We start from the raw sequence: 16,616 nt of genomic DNA on the forward strand, positions 1-16,616 counted from the left end.
TCTGTTTCGTTGGAAGTGAGAAGTGAAGGGGAGGAACAAAGAGCGAAGGGTTCTAAATACTGCCTCCAAGGCTGCTCTGTTTGCATAAAAGCGGTGAAAAGAAAATGAGATGCACAGCGGTGTTCCTATCGCTTCCACGTTTTTGAAAGGAGCAAGGGCCACTTTTCATTATTCATACGTTGTTGCACCGTGCATACATTGTCAATCAAAAAAGGCGTTTATTCTACAATGTGGGGTAAGACTCTAGAGTGGATATCGAAACAAACAAACAAACAAACAAACAAACAAATAAAAGTTGGAATGGGAATAGGATGTTCACAAAGACATCCACTCCGATGTAGCGTGGGATCGATTATTGAGGGCAACGTTGCTACTCTTGCTGCTTTTGATGCCATGATACACTGTATTCGGAAACACAATGTCCATAGAAGGAAACGAGAAGCCTTTCATGTCTGCGTTTCACATCCACTGGCGGTTATTATAATTCCTCTGAAATCAGGTATTTTTGATAGTCGGACGTCGGCCGAGGCACACTCAATGACTCTTCAAAGTCGGTATCTATCATAGAAGATTAACGAGATAAAGCAATGACAAAACAAGATATGAATCAGTAAGGCACTAGTAGAACACTACGGACCGTATTCAAATCCATGCTAGACGTGCTTTTACCTGCATCGTTGTGGGTACTGCTCCGTTCCCTGGTCATTGCAAGTTCCTCCGGCGACAGACTGGCACGAACCTCAGCCAGGGTGGACAAGACCTCATCCAACGAAGGCCTCATCTCCGGATCGGTCTCCCAACAGCGTTCATATAATGCACAGTACTTCTCCGGTGTGTCCTCCACAGGTTCCTCGCGCTTGCCATTCAGAATAGACACCGCCAGCTGCACATCCTGAGACATCTTTGCGAACGCCGAATGCCCACTCGTCAGCTCCCAAAGCAAGACTCCAAGCGAGTAAATGTCGCAGCGCGCATCAAAATACCGCGGGTTACGGAAGCGTTCAGGCGCGATATAGGCCATGACGCCGATCAGTGGGTCGTGCTTCTCCTCGTCAGAAGATTTACCACTTGTGTTTTCTTTGGTGCTCGGATTTTGGTCGCCTGCTGCTGCTACTGCTGCTGATGCAGAGCTCGGGTCATCCAGGTCAGGAACATTCGGAACCATCCCGCTCACAAACTTGGATGCACCCTCGAGTGTTGCCTTTGTCGCGATCGCAAATTCATCCATGCTACGGACCACACGCTCCTCCATGACCGCGCTCGCTCCAAAATCCGTCAGCATAGCGTTCCCTGCTTTATCGATCAAGATGTTGCCTCCATGCAAGTCCCGGTGGTAGATACCCTCGTGGTGAAGTCGGGCAATGGAGGATGCGATCTGGGTGGCGAGGGTGAGTTTGTCGGCCCAGGTCAGCTTGTGGAAGGCGACCTTGAGATGCCAGGAGAGCGAGCCGTTTTCGGCGTACTTTGTGACGATGCACAGCTTGTTGAGTCCCGGAGGGTAGGTGACGCCGTAGAACTGAACCACGCCCTCGAAGCCCTTCATGCGATGGTAGATCTCGACCTAAGGTTGGTTGGTCGATCGATCGATCGGTTGAAAGACGAGATTGAGTTATAGTTGGGGTCGCTCATACCATCCATGCACACTAACGTAAGCATATGCGTGTTTGTGTTCGCAGGTTATTGTCCGTGGGCCGTATGCGGATGTGCGGATGTGGTCCTCGCGCACAGGGCCAAACGAGTAGATTAAGTTCCACCAGTACAGAGTAAACCGACCCATTACCCGTATTGCTCATCTTTTGCCATTACCAGAAAGGGGGAAATCAAATTTAAGGTTCGTGCTCTTTTTTTTAACGTGCCCTCGCGACAAGAGCACACATCACACCTCAATTGAAAAGATGGATCGGCTTCGGGGCTGCATATCGAATCGGTTGGCAGGAGACGCGGAGGAAAGAGAGAGCATACGAGCCAGAGGAGGGAGGGAGGGTGTAAAAAAGAATCGAGAGCCGATAGAGGAGGGAAGGGGCGCAAGACGTATCCCAAAAAAGACCAGGCGTTTGCATTTGGGCGTCATTGCCTGAACCGAAGCCCATGCAAACAAATCATTAAAAAAAATAGTAATATAGTTCCGGACTGCAGCTGAGGACCAGGTGTCATGTCGAGCATCTCTCTATTACTTACTTCCTTAGCGATAACGTGGGCAGATGCCTCCTTGATAGCAACTTTGATCCCTTTCCATTCCGCAACGTGGATGATTCCCATGCCTCCAGCGTCCACGCCAATGGATAGCTTCTCGATCTCAGAGGCTGGGATTTCATTCGAGAGAAGCACCTTGCACTCCTCGTCCGTCAACGGGGCTGGGAAACTTTCGAGCCCTTGTGTAAGGGAGAAGGATTGCTGAGGTGGTTGTTGTTGTTGAGCGCTACGTGCGGTCGATGTGGTGTAGTTCTTGTCGCTTAATGGTTGACGGCCACTACTATTGTTACTGTGACTGAGATTTCGGAAGGATGAGGAAAGCTGCTTCAATAACGAGGTCGATGAAGACTTTGTGCCGCTCTTGTTGTTCTTTTTGGTCGGTTCAGGTGTTGACCCGGTGAGGCCGTTTCTTTCGTTCGTGAGACCTGCAGAGTTCAGGTTGAATGTGCCGTCAGCGGACGATGATTCTTGGGGGCCGATTATGTTTGAAGAGAGAGTAGCTGGTGCCTGGAGGTGTTGCTGATAGGCCGGAGATATTATAGGGTCGAGGGGAATAATATCATGGGCGTGAGCTGAGTGCTGTGTTGTGAGATCAGCTGCAGGAAGTGACGTCGTGGGGGACCTGTTCTTTTTTTTGCGTCGATCATTGTCCTCTGTGCAGCACTTAGTTAGAAGATTACCCATTGTGAAAAAAGACGATGGTAGGGGGGGTCGGGGTATGGGTATTAATATTTAAGTACAGGCGATCTCAAAAAAAGCTGAAAAAAAATTGGGCTAGTGGCTGTTATACTAAAAAAAAATAAAAATTGGTTCGGCTTAAATGAAAAATCAACAGAAAAGCGACCGCGAGAACTCAATACGTGCTGATGGCTGTGTTATTGTCGAAGAAGAAGGCCAACCTTATGGCTCGTCGATGGTAGGCAGATGGATTGTTTGTTCATACGTAAACGGACAAGGGATAGATGGGGGAAGATACTTCAGCAAGCGAGACGTAGAAGTGCAAGATGACAGGTATAAAGAGACTCTCGAAGTTGCGATAATAATAGAGATGATAGTGTCACTGTGTCGTTAAAGTCGTCGCTAATGTCGTTGCATACGACACGTATGAAGGCAAAAGAGACAATGGGTGGTCGATATGAATCGCGCAAAAATAGAACCTGATAGCCTGTATGCGAGCAGCCAGGAAGAGTGGATGACGGAAGATGGCTCGTAATGGCTCCTTGAACGGATCGCGATGCCGAAAGAGTAGGTTTAGTCCGTAGAGCAGACAGAGATGGATGAAGCAAGGACTGAGGGCCAGATATAGACAACTGGCGCGTAATTGGGGCAGTGCAGAGCTGTATCTGTGTTATCGCTGTTCTTTTTTTATGACGAAAGAAGATAATGGGTAGTAGAGCTTGGGTTAGCTTTATGACAAGTTCGGATTAGAAGAGAGCATCGACGGATGGAGGGAGTGTGTCTTGGACAAAAACATTCGCCCGGGCGATGGTCAATTGACCGCATTAATGCAGCCCCTGTATGTAACGTATTTCCCGCGCGATCGCTTTCGCCCATATGCAATGCAGGTGCGATATCGTTTGTTATTGACAGGTTTCATAGTTGATTTAGCAGTGTTACATAGGGAATAAGGGGATGCGCCCATGCAAGTTCGTTCGAGTACACACGTCGAGATAGATGGTGCAGATGATGTTCAGCACAGCACAGCGTTGCACAGGGCACGCAGTGAACGCGACAGTGGCAAAACAAAGTGAATGAGATACGAAAATAGATGATCGAAAACGCAAGAGGGGTATCTGACGCGTGTACATTTAGAGCCAAGATGGTCAATCGGAAACGGGGGTTGATCGATCACTATCAAGGCTAACTTTGAAGGCAGGGAATACGATGCATGCACCGGTCGACGGTCATGATGCCTCCTGCAGATCTGGGCCACCATGACCATAATCTTGTTTCAAGTATGAGAATCAACCTGCGGTCCTCCCTCTTCGCCATCTTTTCCTCATGTCCTCGCTAAATGCGAACACTCAAACACACAGGAGTTCTGCTTACGTAGATAACTTACCTCGCTGATGATGATGATGAGGCCTTGTCAGATAAAAGAGAGAGTATTCTGTAATGGGAAATAGTTTGAGAGCTATTTTACAATAATGGCCTCCCTTAGAGGCCGTGAAGATATTGCTGGAGTGTGATGAATGTGGTCGAGTTGCGAGAGCACAGAGCAGGAATTTTTTTTTAAAAAAAAAGAGAGAGAAAGAGAGAGAGACAAGAAGCAGAGAACAAAGATGGCGATGGCGGGGTGAATGAGGTTGATGACGGAAGGATGCTCATGAGATGGAATGACAAAGTGAGAGTGAGAATGAGCGCAGGCCAGGTCGGGGCCGAGTGCCCTCTACCTCCAGCACCTCTGAAGAGAGCCATTACCACGTCCAACTCGATGGATGCCCATTGGTATTACATACTCGGTCTATTCATTTCAGACGCTGGTACTTTTTGAGTTTATGTTGTCGCGCAAACGCAAAAAGTACATCTTCTTGGGAGCAGTCGGCCTATCAAGAGTGTTTTCTCTCGATTGACAGGGTTGGCGTCTATGCATCGGTTCATACAAAGGGGCCATTTGGAACGATTGTACTTTTCTACGAGACCATCGGAAAAGAACTGTATCATTTGTTTTCGCACTACCACAGAGCATCGCTCGTGTGGGCCCTCTTGTTTTGTTTCATTTGTCTAAGGCGATGCACCCCCGGCCTGCCAGGAAGATCTATCCCCTGCCTCCAAGGATAACAATAGAATCCCATCAAAGCGGAACCTGACACATACTCCATGTACTTTGCTCTCCTGCATGTTCTGTGCAACTGCGCGGCCCCACCAATCGGTAGAGTGCTCAGCATTCGATCGAGACGGTACACGTAACGTATGCTCCATGACGGCTGTAGTTTGCACGGAGAGAGAAGGGGACAGGAGGAGGGATACAAAGAGTGAGTGTACAATAAACAGTAGGGAAAGAAAGGGAAGATAAGCGGGAGGATGTCAAAGCACCCTAGTATAGATTTTCGTGCATGGGACAGTATAGATTGTCGTCTTGGAAATCCTTGATACTCACGATGAGTTTATTAGCGTAGATCGCGATTGATCCGGGGCTGTGCGCGACGCGACATGTGAGACAGATATTTTGGTGTGGGGTTTGATCCATGAAGCTTATATCCCAGTCCATCCCTTGATACATTTTGCCTCCTTCTAAATCTACAGCGCTGCTTGCGCTCCTAGATCGAACGCGTTCATTGAGTCTGGGCCCTAAACAAGACATCGTCTTGCACAAATCGGGGAGGGAGGTAACCCCAGGTTTTCAGTATTTTGTTACTCTGTCCATGATATGACTACTTAGCTGTGTATGTACTGCTGTATCTTACTGAGGGAGGCTGGCTTAACGCACCAATCTAATCGCCAGCCACGTTCATGTATTTTATAACTATAGGCGTGTATCTAAGCCTTTTCCAGGGATAACATTGGTTGTCTAAGGGCGTAGTAGCCTTGTATCCTCAGACAGAAATGATTTCCGTGGACCTCGAAATGCAGGGTCTTATGCCTGACATACCCCGCCATGAACCGGTATCTGCCATGTTCATCATTCTTGGAATCGAGGTTACCGTTGTTGTCGCCGTGGACCTCTGGGATATGCTTTGGATCATGACCGACTTGCTCCATACTACAGCAAGAAAAGTGCATATTCCATATTGCTCATAGTGGTTCGGCAAGGACATACGAGGCGCCTGACATGCTGTGAAATAAGGGGGTCCGAATCGCCAGTGATCGAGATCATGTTGCCCTCGTAGTTTTTGCATCGGACGGAGGCGTACGGGTCTGCCTAGCACGCACACCTCTAAACTGTGTAGCAGAGCTCGAGTCCTGCCAATATCCTCTTTTCGTCCCGCTCCGTCATCTAGTAAATCCTTGCGAGCCTTGGCCTGGCGCTCTTGGCTTTTGATCAGGATGACCATTTCTCCTAAGTGTATCGCTTGTTCACCTCCGCAATCAAATCATTGATTTTGACACACTCAACGTCGCTCTATCAATTCTTCTATGCATGGGTTCTTGACTTCTCCTGACATCGAGCACCGTCAATAGGAAAAATGGTGTGGTCGGCGTAGAAGATTCGATCGATGATGTCAGAAAGGGCATAACCGCATTTCTTCACCGTTGTCAGTGTATCGTAGTTCGTTCGCTTCAGTCATCTTTCCTCTATCTAAAACCCTCTTCATGCCAATCTCAGGAAACATGATCCAATAATACACTGTTTCGGAGCCTTAGACGATCCGCAAGCCAATGCGTCTGTGGACATCAAGTACAGGAAGGTTAGACACCCGAAGAACTCTGCGGATACTGTGAACATTCAAGAAAAGAGGCGTTACCGTCCGAGTGGAAGGGACTCGGAGAAGTACAAAATGCCCTTCTCACATGGCTTGATGGTATATACTGTATCTATCATCAATGTCAATAGCATGGTCAGTTTGATCTGCCGTCGCTTTGTCAGCTGCTAATACTGTTGGGTTTTTTTTGCTTACCATCCGATTTCTGTTTACCGTCAATGTTGATCATGGTATGCACAGTAAAGCGAGGTAATAAGGGCATGAGATAGATTATTCCGTATTCCAGAAGCGAGCAAGAATGGATCGGGGAACCTTTTGCCAGGAAGGCCAAGGGCAGCATAACAGAATACCACGATAACGCGGTCCCGAGAGCGTTTGAAGAACCAATATTAATGGTGCAAAGGTAAATGGTAGAGGCACCTCGTGTTTGCTATGGACAATACCAGGTACCATCGTCACGAAGAAAGCCCTGCTCAAGACCCTGAATCTGTAGAATCGAGTACATTGCAGCCCTTGTCTAAATTACCAAGAAGCAGTTGATTGATCAACCTCACTATCTGGAAGAAATGAAGATGGAGCCTTGCGGGGAGACTGAGAGGGTCGAGGAGAGGAAAATGGTTATCAATAAGATAGACATGACCCTCAAAAACACAAAAAATGTGCCTTTACTTCTAAAACACGTCTTCCTCTTAACAGCGGAAGAACTCGTCGGAAGGTGCTTTCTTTAAAATCGTTCTCTGCTTCCTTACTTCTTATTGCAAGCTACTAATCTAATTCTGGTCCACTGCAGGTTCGGCTACCTCTATACTATCCATGTCTCAATCTTGTCAAGGGAGCATGAAATGTAATAAAGGCCCATATGTCTTCTACAGCCACGAACTCAACTTTCATATCACCAAAGAGTTGACCTTGAAGGGTGTAAAGGAAGCAGGTTTGAAATGGCCAGCCCAGGTGGCGCGAGATCGAAAGAAGGAAGCGAAATACGGGGAAGTGGTTGGTATTGGGGTGTGGAGGTCAAGGAGCAAAAGGAATTCTTGATCTGCCTTCTCAGCTTTTATTGTCGGCTACCTTGAGACTCATTCATTGTTTAAAACGGTCTCTGCTAGTACACCGCGCGAGCCGCTCCGACATTTCAACTGTATCCCAAAGCCGGACTTCACAAACGTCTTTTGTACGACCCCTCTAGGATAGTCTGGGCTAACAAGAGAGCTGGGATCTCGAGACACCCACGGCCCGTTCCCTTGTTCACATCATAATCGTTTTCTCCTCGTATCTTTTATGCGCCCTCCTGACGAATTGTAATTTTATCCACCTAAATTGTCGACTCTTGGTTTCGCCAGTTAGGTGCAGCCATGTCCTTGTCTGTATCATAGAGGGTTAAGAGTTGGAAGAGAGAATGGCAACAAAGAAAGGCTTACTTCCATCTGCGTCCCTGACTGCACCCTTTGGAGCGACAAAGGCGATATTAACTCAACACGGGAGATCCTGGGTCTATAGGCTAGGTCAAATACTTTATTGCGTGAGTTAACGACGCTCACGGTATCCGTATCTGCTCTCCTGTCTGGGAGAGTTTCCTCCGCAAAGTAAGATCCGCTATTTTGTTGGATGTTATTGCCACAGACAACCATCTATTACCGTCAAGATGGCAGTGAGCAGGTAGTTGTGCTGTGAACCTTTGATATAGACCCACTTTAGGATTACGGCTAGAATCCTTTATTCGTCACCTTTTCTCGAAGCCAACTAAACTGTGGCGAGGAACTGAGTGGGGAGCTGTCAGTCCCACTTTGCCAGTATTTGGACCAACCATAACCCTCGAATAGCTTTATTCGTAGACAGTGCGGTGGAGGCAAAATTTTATCAACTCAAAAAAAAAGAATCAATTCGTGAAATACATCAAGATCACCGACCAACACCCCGAATCATGTCATGCGAATCATGTACAGGCTGTTTTGAGGCAGCACCCTGCAGTTCTCCATCACCTTCGACCAATGGCCATATATCAAAGGAATACCGTCATTTTCTCAAGGCGGCAAAGTTCTGCACAGCTTTCCAGACTGATCAGACTGAGGAACAAGCAACATCGGACTTGGAGACGGACATGAACATGGATCGGAAGAAGAGGAAGCAGCAGGAGAACTTGGACCATGCCTTCAATACTTTAATAGGCATCCTTGCCAACAATCAGTTCACAGCACAAACATACCTCGCACTCGCGTACCGGCAATTAGGACCAACGGAATTCCTGCAGCTGGCCCGGTCACTGGCCCACCATGGCTTTTGGGGTCGGCTGATCACCTGGGCCTCGTTCTATGTCAAAGAGGATAGCAAGCAGCTGCAATTGCTGCTCGACCAACATAGCTCGGAGCTATCCCAGCATGTGAACGATGAGGCTGAAATGTTTGAGGTTTTCAATCCTGCCGTGAACTGTCAACGTGTCAAGTGGAGCATCGATCCTATACCCTCTTTGTAGCAAATAGCGAAATAATACATATAATACAGATTCAATCTGTCTCTTCTCCATGCGAACAAAAAGCGCGAAGTTGAGTTAGGTGTCTTTAGCTTGACATGATCGGCATGTCGTATCACGTTACCGTATCACACGTTTTGGCCGGGTTTTTTCTTGTTCCATACACCCACGTCGTTCGTCATCTTGAACCCTTTCTCATTTTCATTCCACTTCTCTCCTCCCATTCAAACCAACACCTCTTCTTCGCCACAATTGCATCAGTTCTTCCTTCTTCTCAAAGCAAACCTCTTCGTTATTCTATTCTCGCACTTTTTTACACCTACAGAATCCCCTTATTCCACATACCTCAACTATGTCCAGCTCCCGTCAAGTTACCTCACAACAGCCGCAGCCAGCCGGCAAGCTGTTCCAGTTTAAACTTGTCCTCCTAGGTGTGTTCTTCAGCCCTGGCGCAAGGGATCTGTTGTATTTGCATACCAGAAACTGGGTGCTATCTGGTATCTTTCTCTCTCAACTGGATACTCTTGAAGCTATTGAAAAATAACCACATCCTATTGTTAAAAACTACATATGGATAATCCTTGGTCTTTGTCTCTAAACAGGCGAATCTGCTGTCGGAAAGTCGAGGTGAGCATACCACATACCTGGTCAACAAAGTGCAATCGCGTAATTGCTGCTGCTGCCGCTGCTGCTGCTGCTGCGCTATAGTTGAAGAAAAAGGCCATGGTCAGTTCCTCTAACAACATTCTTTCAATTCTTTACGGTGGTCCTTCTTTCCTACATATCATTGTGTGCCCTCATAGTCTTGTTCTCCGCTTTGTCAAGGACCAGTTTGATGATTATCGAGAGAGTACCATTGGAGGTAAAACCATCTACTGTTTGCTAGCATCGTTGGCTCTTGATGGCAACAGGATACACAAGCGTAGTGCGCATAAGGGTCGACAAATAATGCTGTCACAATTGTAGCCTCTGAAGATCTTGGGACAGCATTCCTCGCTTTCCTCCTTCCTCTGCTCCTCTGCTCCACTATTCTCCCTTTCTTTCTCTGTCCATGAGGTCTGCCGCTGTTATTGTCATCGTGAAGTGATAATGTGCTAATAATATGTTCCGCGATATCTGCTTTGATGAATAGCCGCGTTCTTGACACAGACCATCTGCCTCGATGATGCCACAACAGTCAAGTTTGAGATCTGGTACGGAGGCCAATAACGAAGACATAACGAAAACACATAACGACTTGTGGATGGGAGACGATCGTCATTGTGCCTTTGTCTCATGGGGGTTGACCTTTACCAAATGTTGACCAACGTCTCCTTCGCTCCATTTTTTTCTCTCCCCTTCTTGTTACATAGGGATACAGCTGGACAGGAGCGCTATAAGGCACGTGTATACTCTGTGAATTTGCAGCTTCAGCATTTTTTTTTTTTTTTTTTTTTTTTTGGCGCAGGACATGGATGGTTCAGGCACAGGGGCGATACCAGTTGCATTAATACGATTTTCTTTTGTTCCTTATCAACTCGGTGACTGTAGAGCTTGGCACCAATGTACTACCGCAATGCCAATTGCGCCGTTGTCGTCTATGATATCACGCAGAGCGTAAGGATTTGAGTATATTTTATTCAGTATATGGGCCAAATGCATGAGATGGCGAAGTAACCGACCCCACGGATTCTCACTTCTTTACATTGATGTAAATAGTCGTCATTGGATAAGGCGAAGTCATGGGTCAAGGAACTCCAACGCCAGGCCGATCCTAACATTGTGATTGCATTGGCAGGAAACAAGAGCGATTTGAGCGCGAGACGCGTTGTTGAGACAGAGGTATGTCAACACGCTGATTGACAACAACGGAAGGAATGCTCCATCGTGCTGTCGGTCTTTGGTATGCGTACCTTTATTGATGACATTGCGTTCCCATGATTCTTGCGCTGTGTTTCTCTAGGAGGCACAGGCGTATGCTGACGAAGCAGGACTCCTCTTCTTCGAGACTTCTGCCAAAACTGCCACAAACGTGAAGGAACTATTCACCTGCATAGGTAAGCAAGTTTCTGCTTGGCATCGCACTCCATTCCCAGTTTGCTCTGTTAAGCTGTTTTCTAATCCTCTCTTATTTGTGTCTTCACCGAAAACAAAACAACCGCAGCCAAGAAGATGCCACTGGATATGCTTGCCAACCCACGCCCTCGTGGAACTGGCCTCAATGCCAGAGGCGTCGATCTGAACCGCGATACCAAGGAGTCAGGCTGTGCTTGTTAAGATATTCTACCTTTTTTGCTGTAGCTTGACCATGGTCTATGGCTTTTTCCAGCTGCTGCTTGCCTTTCGCCAACACTCTTGACTCTTTTTTGTTTTCCATTGTTCTCTACATGCGCTTACACCCTCTTCATCCTGCCCATTCCTAATATCCGTGAGCTCAGAAACCCCTGCATGCCATGCGGCACAGCTTGAAACGAGCAACGCCCAAATCAATTTTTTTTTTATTTCTACAAACAAAATAAACATAAACAGCTTTTGTTTTAAGACTGGTATCTCTCAATGTTTCGCTGAGTGTTTGGATGCTTGGTCGGTGATCGCTCCTCTCACTCAAACTCGGGCAGAAATGTGCAACATGTTCACCCATGCTGCTGGTCAGAACATCCATTTTCTCCTGGATCTTACCTCCTGCGTTTCCAGCGTGCTTCAGCATGTTAGAATGTGCGTCCACCCCTTGGCATTCTCAGTTCAACGTTGTGAGCAGACAGAACCATCATGAACATATAAACCATATCGCAAAGGTCTGCTCTGGCACGACAAAATGTTTAGTTGGCAGGGATAACAATGGCAATTGTGGTGGCAAAAGCCAGCCCGGCATCAGGCCCCTGTTTGTGGTGCATAATGCCATCATGCAAGTTTTATGTCTCGCTTCGTATCTCCTATTGTTTCCCTGGGCTGCCCTGAATCAATAATGCCATTATTATTTTTTTGTCCACGCTTTCCTTTCTTGCTTGTTTCTTTCTTTCTTTCTCTCTTTCCTTCCTTTCTCTGCTCTCCCCCTTCTTTCACCTGCACCTTGGTAACACTGACATTCAACTGCCTCATTCCATTCCATCCCATTTTCAACTCATTTGTTTTTGTTGTCCACGTCTGTTTCACCAGCAGCAGCACAGCGTTCCTGACAGTCAACACAGACACAAACAGTCTCAGTCGGTTTGCCACCAAAAAATAAAAGAAAAAAATACACTCGAACAAACAAGAGTATCGAGGTGCATACTGCGCTTGCACATCCATCGAGAAAGCCATCACTGCCACAATAAGCCTTCCTTTCGTCTGTCTTCCTTGAGGTAAGTGTGCTGCATTCTCTTTTATTTCATATTTTTTTGTTCAGGGCGTGTGGAGTACACCAGGATTTGACCTCCCGTGAGGAGGCGCGGTTTTCCCAAGGTTTTACTTCTTGAGGGTACACCTCCTGGCCCCATAATAACGATGGATATGGGTGTAGATTTGGATGTGATGTGGATGAGTATGTAGACGTGGACGTGGATACGGATGTGGATGTGGATGCGGATGTGGTTACGCTCCCAGGACAAAACAAGCTACGCGTATTGTTTTTAAGGAATGATGACGACTGATTTGCTTTGCAGTATTGCATCCTTTTCTTTGTGCGCGCTGGATTGGATTGGGTTGGCTGGGGCCCCTTATCCCTTCATTTTTTGTGGATTGACCCTCTCCTCTCACATAAAAAAAAAAAGACCTCTTTGCCTAGGTTCTAGCTCACTTGCTCTTCCTGCTTCTAATACTCAAGCAGTACCCATATTTTGCTGGCGCTTCCACACCAGCCTCTTTTAACCTTCCGCATCTTCATCCCATTCTCTATGGTGACTATAATTGACCATCATCTGCTCTCTTCTCTCCCCTGTGTTCATTTGGCCCCCCAACCTCGACGCACTGCTGGTGCTTGAATAGTCGCGACGGTAGCTCCCTGGATTTGGTTGTGTGTGCGCGTGTGTGCGTGTGTTCGGTTCGAACTGAGCCATCCTAAGATATCCGCGCCCTGTTGATTTTATACTCCTATTACAATTATTTATTCTTTATTGTACTTCTCCGGACCTCGAATTGGCGGCAACAAACATACACGCTTTGAATATATCTGGATCCTTCACAATCGCTCTCAATGTAACGCAAATCGCTGTGTCTCTGCGTGCTACGCGAAAAACAGCTGTCTACCGCTCAGTTTCACTATCGTCTGACGCGTTCACGAACTTACATTTATAACACTTTATTTTGGATCTCCGAATCTATAGTTCGCTCTTCCTGCTCTACATCGGCCTATTGACGCGCCCAATTCAACTCAAGTAGTCCACCACCAATCGACTGCCGTGAAACACGCTCATCTACGCCCGGGATATCTCATCATCAGAGCACCAGCAACCCCTCGACAATTACCAGCCTGTACTTTCTTGCAGTTCACACCAATCATTTGCAATTACTCTACTTAATCTAAACTACGCAAGAATGAATGGAGATCCAGTCTTGGCGCAAATGCCTCTCAGAGACGCTCTCGCGATGACAAACGAGCCTATCCACCCACAAATTCAACACCGACAGACATACGACAGATCTTATTCCAGGTCCAATGCTGCCCAAGGAGGAAACCGCCCTTTCATAGACGACAACTTTTCTCCGCGCACAACTCAATCTCGAAATCCAATTGATCGTGGCCACATGAACAAGAACCAAGGCAGAGGCAATCATATCAAAGGCAACAGCTTCAAGCGCAACTCTAATGAAAGCAATAGCACTATCAGCAGCAGTGGTATTCGCTCACAAAACCAACACCAACAGCAGGGGCAGCAGCAAAACCATCAGTACCAGAGCAGCAACAGCTACAGACGTCATGACTTTGCTCACAACAACAGCTTCATCCACCCCAACAACTCTTATCGCTCGAACCAACAACACTCATCGCCAAATCGTCGCCGACATTCGAATGACAGTTCCGTCATGTCTTCCAGCACGCATCACAACCTACGTAACCCTCGCATTGCCCAGAATGGTGCCTATCATCGCAGCACTGGTATAACAATGCCACGTTCATTGTCGTTCACGCCCGGTCTTCCTCACAACTTGGAGTACAACACTCATGGGTTGCAGCCTTCACAGTCACCAGGAGCGTGTCCGAGGGTTAGCATTGATGGCAGCTACCACCCAGATGGCGGCTATATGACCCCACATCCGATGCACCAAAATCCTCCTGCCCCAGAGCACCCTAATATCGTTTATAGCCCACAAGTGCCGCCGCAAGCGGTGCAGAGCAATGGAATCTCTATCTCTTTGAAAGGTCCATATCAGCAGCCACCGCAGCCTGTTTATGCGATCCCATGGGGATATCATCCGTCGCATATGGCACCGTTTGTATCCCAGATGATGCCCATGCCCTCTCCACCACAGCAAGCGACGTATGAAGGACAGGATGACATGGAGGCCAAGGTTCAGTCATCTCCTTCACAGATTGCGACAAATGGCATGAGCGCTGGCGCTTATGATGATCAAGGTATGTCTATTCGAATTGTTGATTGATTTTTTGTATACATCATCCGAATCACTACCTTTACTAGAGACTAATCAGTGCTTGCTCGTTTATCTGTAAAAGATGGTCGCGATCGCCTACGAGAGCAACTCGAGTGGTACTTCTCACCAAGAAACCTTGCGACTGACACATATTTAGGTAAAATATCTCAATGGCAATAATATCTGCTTTAAGAGTTTAGTATGAACAAGTCGTTAACATTACTTCATTGGGTTAGTTTCGAAAATGGATACAGACCACTGGGTGCCCATCTCTGTAGTTGCAGATTTTAGGAAGGTCAAGGCGATCACAGACGATATCCAAGAGGTCGTCAATGCCCTCCGGCGATCATGCAAGGTGCTTGTGGATGAGACTGGAACCATGGCGAAGGCCATTACTGTCGATCGACCCAGAACGACCCTCATCTTACGCGAGCTGCCTGAAGACGCTACTGAAGAGGTAAATCCTTGGTCCTTGGTCCCACAACATGTTCCTGCTATAGACGTCTGAATTAGTCCGCTTACTTCCATTTCAATTTTGTGCGATATGTATATAGGAAATCAGTGCATTATTTGTTGAGGCCAAATGTCCAGCAAAGCTCATCACGAAAGAGGCTGTTGGAAACATGTGGTTTGTGGAGTTTGAGACTGCAGCAGACGCGTTGGCAATGCTCAACTACACCCGAGGGCGCTATCTTCGTGGTGTTCCCATCGCTGCCCGATTGAAGTCGAACACCGTGCTAACTGGTGGGGAGTAAGTTAAATGTTTCTTTATTCTTACTACACTTTTTGAGGGTTTTAAGCAATAACACTTGAATATCGTCCCTTTGCATTCGCATTAGATATAAAACCACTCAGCTGTCTATGCCCAACTCGCAAAACACGCCTATGTTGCAACCTGTTCCTGGCTGGACGCAGTCGCCGCCGAGTCACGCTCAGGATGCATCCATGCTTGGAATGAGTGTGCCTTATCGCCGGTTTGCTGCAGAGGAGAACTTCGCCGCAGAGGAGGTGTGGTCCCCTACACTCACCCAGGGATTCGTTCCACAGGATATGGCCCGTCGCCACTCTGTGGCCCAAATCTACCCTCCCGATGCTTATTTCCCGCCAGATGCCCAAGGTATGGCTTTCATTCCAGGCCCACCAGAAGCTTATTGTAAGTCCCTGATGATGACGCCTGATTTTGATCCAGCTTGAGAAGACTATCAATGTCAATAGTTACTCAACTGTGAATCTATTTGGTATGGAGCACTTAGACATGAATGGCCAGATGTGGGCACCAGCGGATGTGTTTTCGATGTCGCCTCCAGAACCAGGCCTTGGTCAGCATCAAATGGAGCAAGGATACACCCAACCTCACCAGTTTAGGCAGGAGTTCAGCGGTCCAAGACGAAGCAGCGATCCTGAATTCCGTACACAAGGTTGGCGTGGAAGGGGTGACGAGTTCGTCAATCGCCGAGGCGACAACATCAGAAAATACTACAGCGGAAGCTTGGGAGCACGACAGTATCGACAATATGATTATCGTGGACCATGGGAGGGAAATGAGCGGTTCTTCAACTCTGACCGATCGAGTGATGCCAGGTCAGACTTTTTGTTTGGCAACCCTCAGCAGCCAAAGAACCGGAAGAAGGGTAAGAAGAATTACCCAAGGAGTAAGGGACCTAAAACTCAGCAGCAGCAGGCGAACCAGCTATTGAACAGCAGTGGAGAGCAGAATGAAAATCGTCCCCAAAGCGATAATGCGACCTCACCGTTGAACGGCGAGCCGAAGGAGCAGGATACTGATGCCAACGTCGATGTTCTTGATCAGACCAATATGAACAATCTGACTGGAAAGCTATCAAAAATGACCACAGAGGGCAATCAGAGAGCAGGGCATGGCAAGCGACGCGTCACTGGGGACAAAGGCAAACAGCCTCAGGTGTCCCTTAAGAAGGACAACTTCCCGCCACTTCCATCAAATGGCGCCGTGCCTGCTATGGGAGAAACCCCAAGCACCAATGCGACCCTATCTGCGCCCGCTTACCAGCTCAACAGCAGCTGGG

The 16,616-nt window shown here is 47.5% G+C and overlaps 4 protein-coding genes across 4 annotated transcripts; 3 read left to right on the top strand and 1 right to left on the bottom strand.

The window, feature by feature from the left end:
• Nucleotides 1-194: 194 nt before the first annotated feature.
• Nucleotides 195-1,805, bottom strand: BC939DRAFT_327562 (kinase-like domain-containing protein). Its single transcript, XM_051551562.1, has 2 exons — nt 670-1,805; nt 195-558 (listed from the first exon to the last, which is right to left on the bottom strand). The coding sequence occupies exons 1-2, from the start codon at nt 1,541-1,543 to the stop codon at nt 479-481; spliced, it is 954 nt and encodes a 317-aa protein (XP_051407608.1). The 5' UTR covers nt 1,544-1,805; the 3' UTR covers nt 195-478.
• Nucleotides 1,806-8,100: 6,295 nt separating this feature from the next.
• BC939DRAFT_465665 (uncharacterized protein) lies at nt 8,101-9,081 on the top strand. Its single transcript, XM_051557542.1, has 2 exons — nt 8,101-8,185; nt 8,282-9,081. The coding sequence occupies exon 2, from the start codon at nt 8,479-8,481 to the stop codon at nt 9,025-9,027; it is 549 nt and encodes a 182-aa protein (XP_051407609.1). The 5' UTR covers nt 8,101-8,185; nt 8,282-8,478; the 3' UTR covers nt 9,028-9,081.
• Nucleotides 9,082-9,141: 60 nt separating this feature from the next.
• Nucleotides 9,142-11,544, top strand: BC939DRAFT_465669 (ras family-domain-containing protein). The gene is made up of 9 exons (XM_051557543.1): nt 9,142-9,455; nt 9,627-9,651; nt 9,828-9,886; nt 10,157-10,217; nt 10,377-10,404; nt 10,555-10,620; nt 10,723-10,845; nt 10,967-11,060; nt 11,168-11,544. The coding sequence occupies exons 1-9, from the start codon at nt 9,377-9,379 to the stop codon at nt 11,278-11,280; spliced, it is 648 nt and encodes a 215-aa protein (XP_051407610.1). The 5' UTR covers nt 9,142-9,376; the 3' UTR covers nt 11,281-11,544.
• Nucleotides 11,545-13,417: 1,873 nt separating this feature from the next.
• BC939DRAFT_327789 (uncharacterized protein) lies at nt 13,418-15,630 on the top strand. Its single transcript, XM_051551565.1, has 5 exons — nt 13,418-14,554; nt 14,654-14,728; nt 14,808-15,028; nt 15,126-15,315; nt 15,411-15,630. Exons 1-5 carry the CDS (start codon nt 13,516-13,518, stop codon nt 15,527-15,529), a joined length of 1,644 nt encoding a protein of 547 aa, XP_051407611.1. The 5' UTR covers nt 13,418-13,515; the 3' UTR covers nt 15,530-15,630.
• Nucleotides 15,631-16,616: the final 986 nt, after the last annotated feature.

The sequence above is a fragment of the Gamsiella multidivaricata genome (genome assembly GCF_025024155.1).
Source record: "Gamsiella multidivaricata strain RSA 2152 chromosome Unknown BC939scaffold_91, whole genome shotgun sequence".
Classification (NCBI taxonomy): Eukaryota; Fungi; Mortierellomycota; class Mortierellomycetes; order Mortierellales; family Mortierellaceae; genus Gamsiella; species Gamsiella multidivaricata.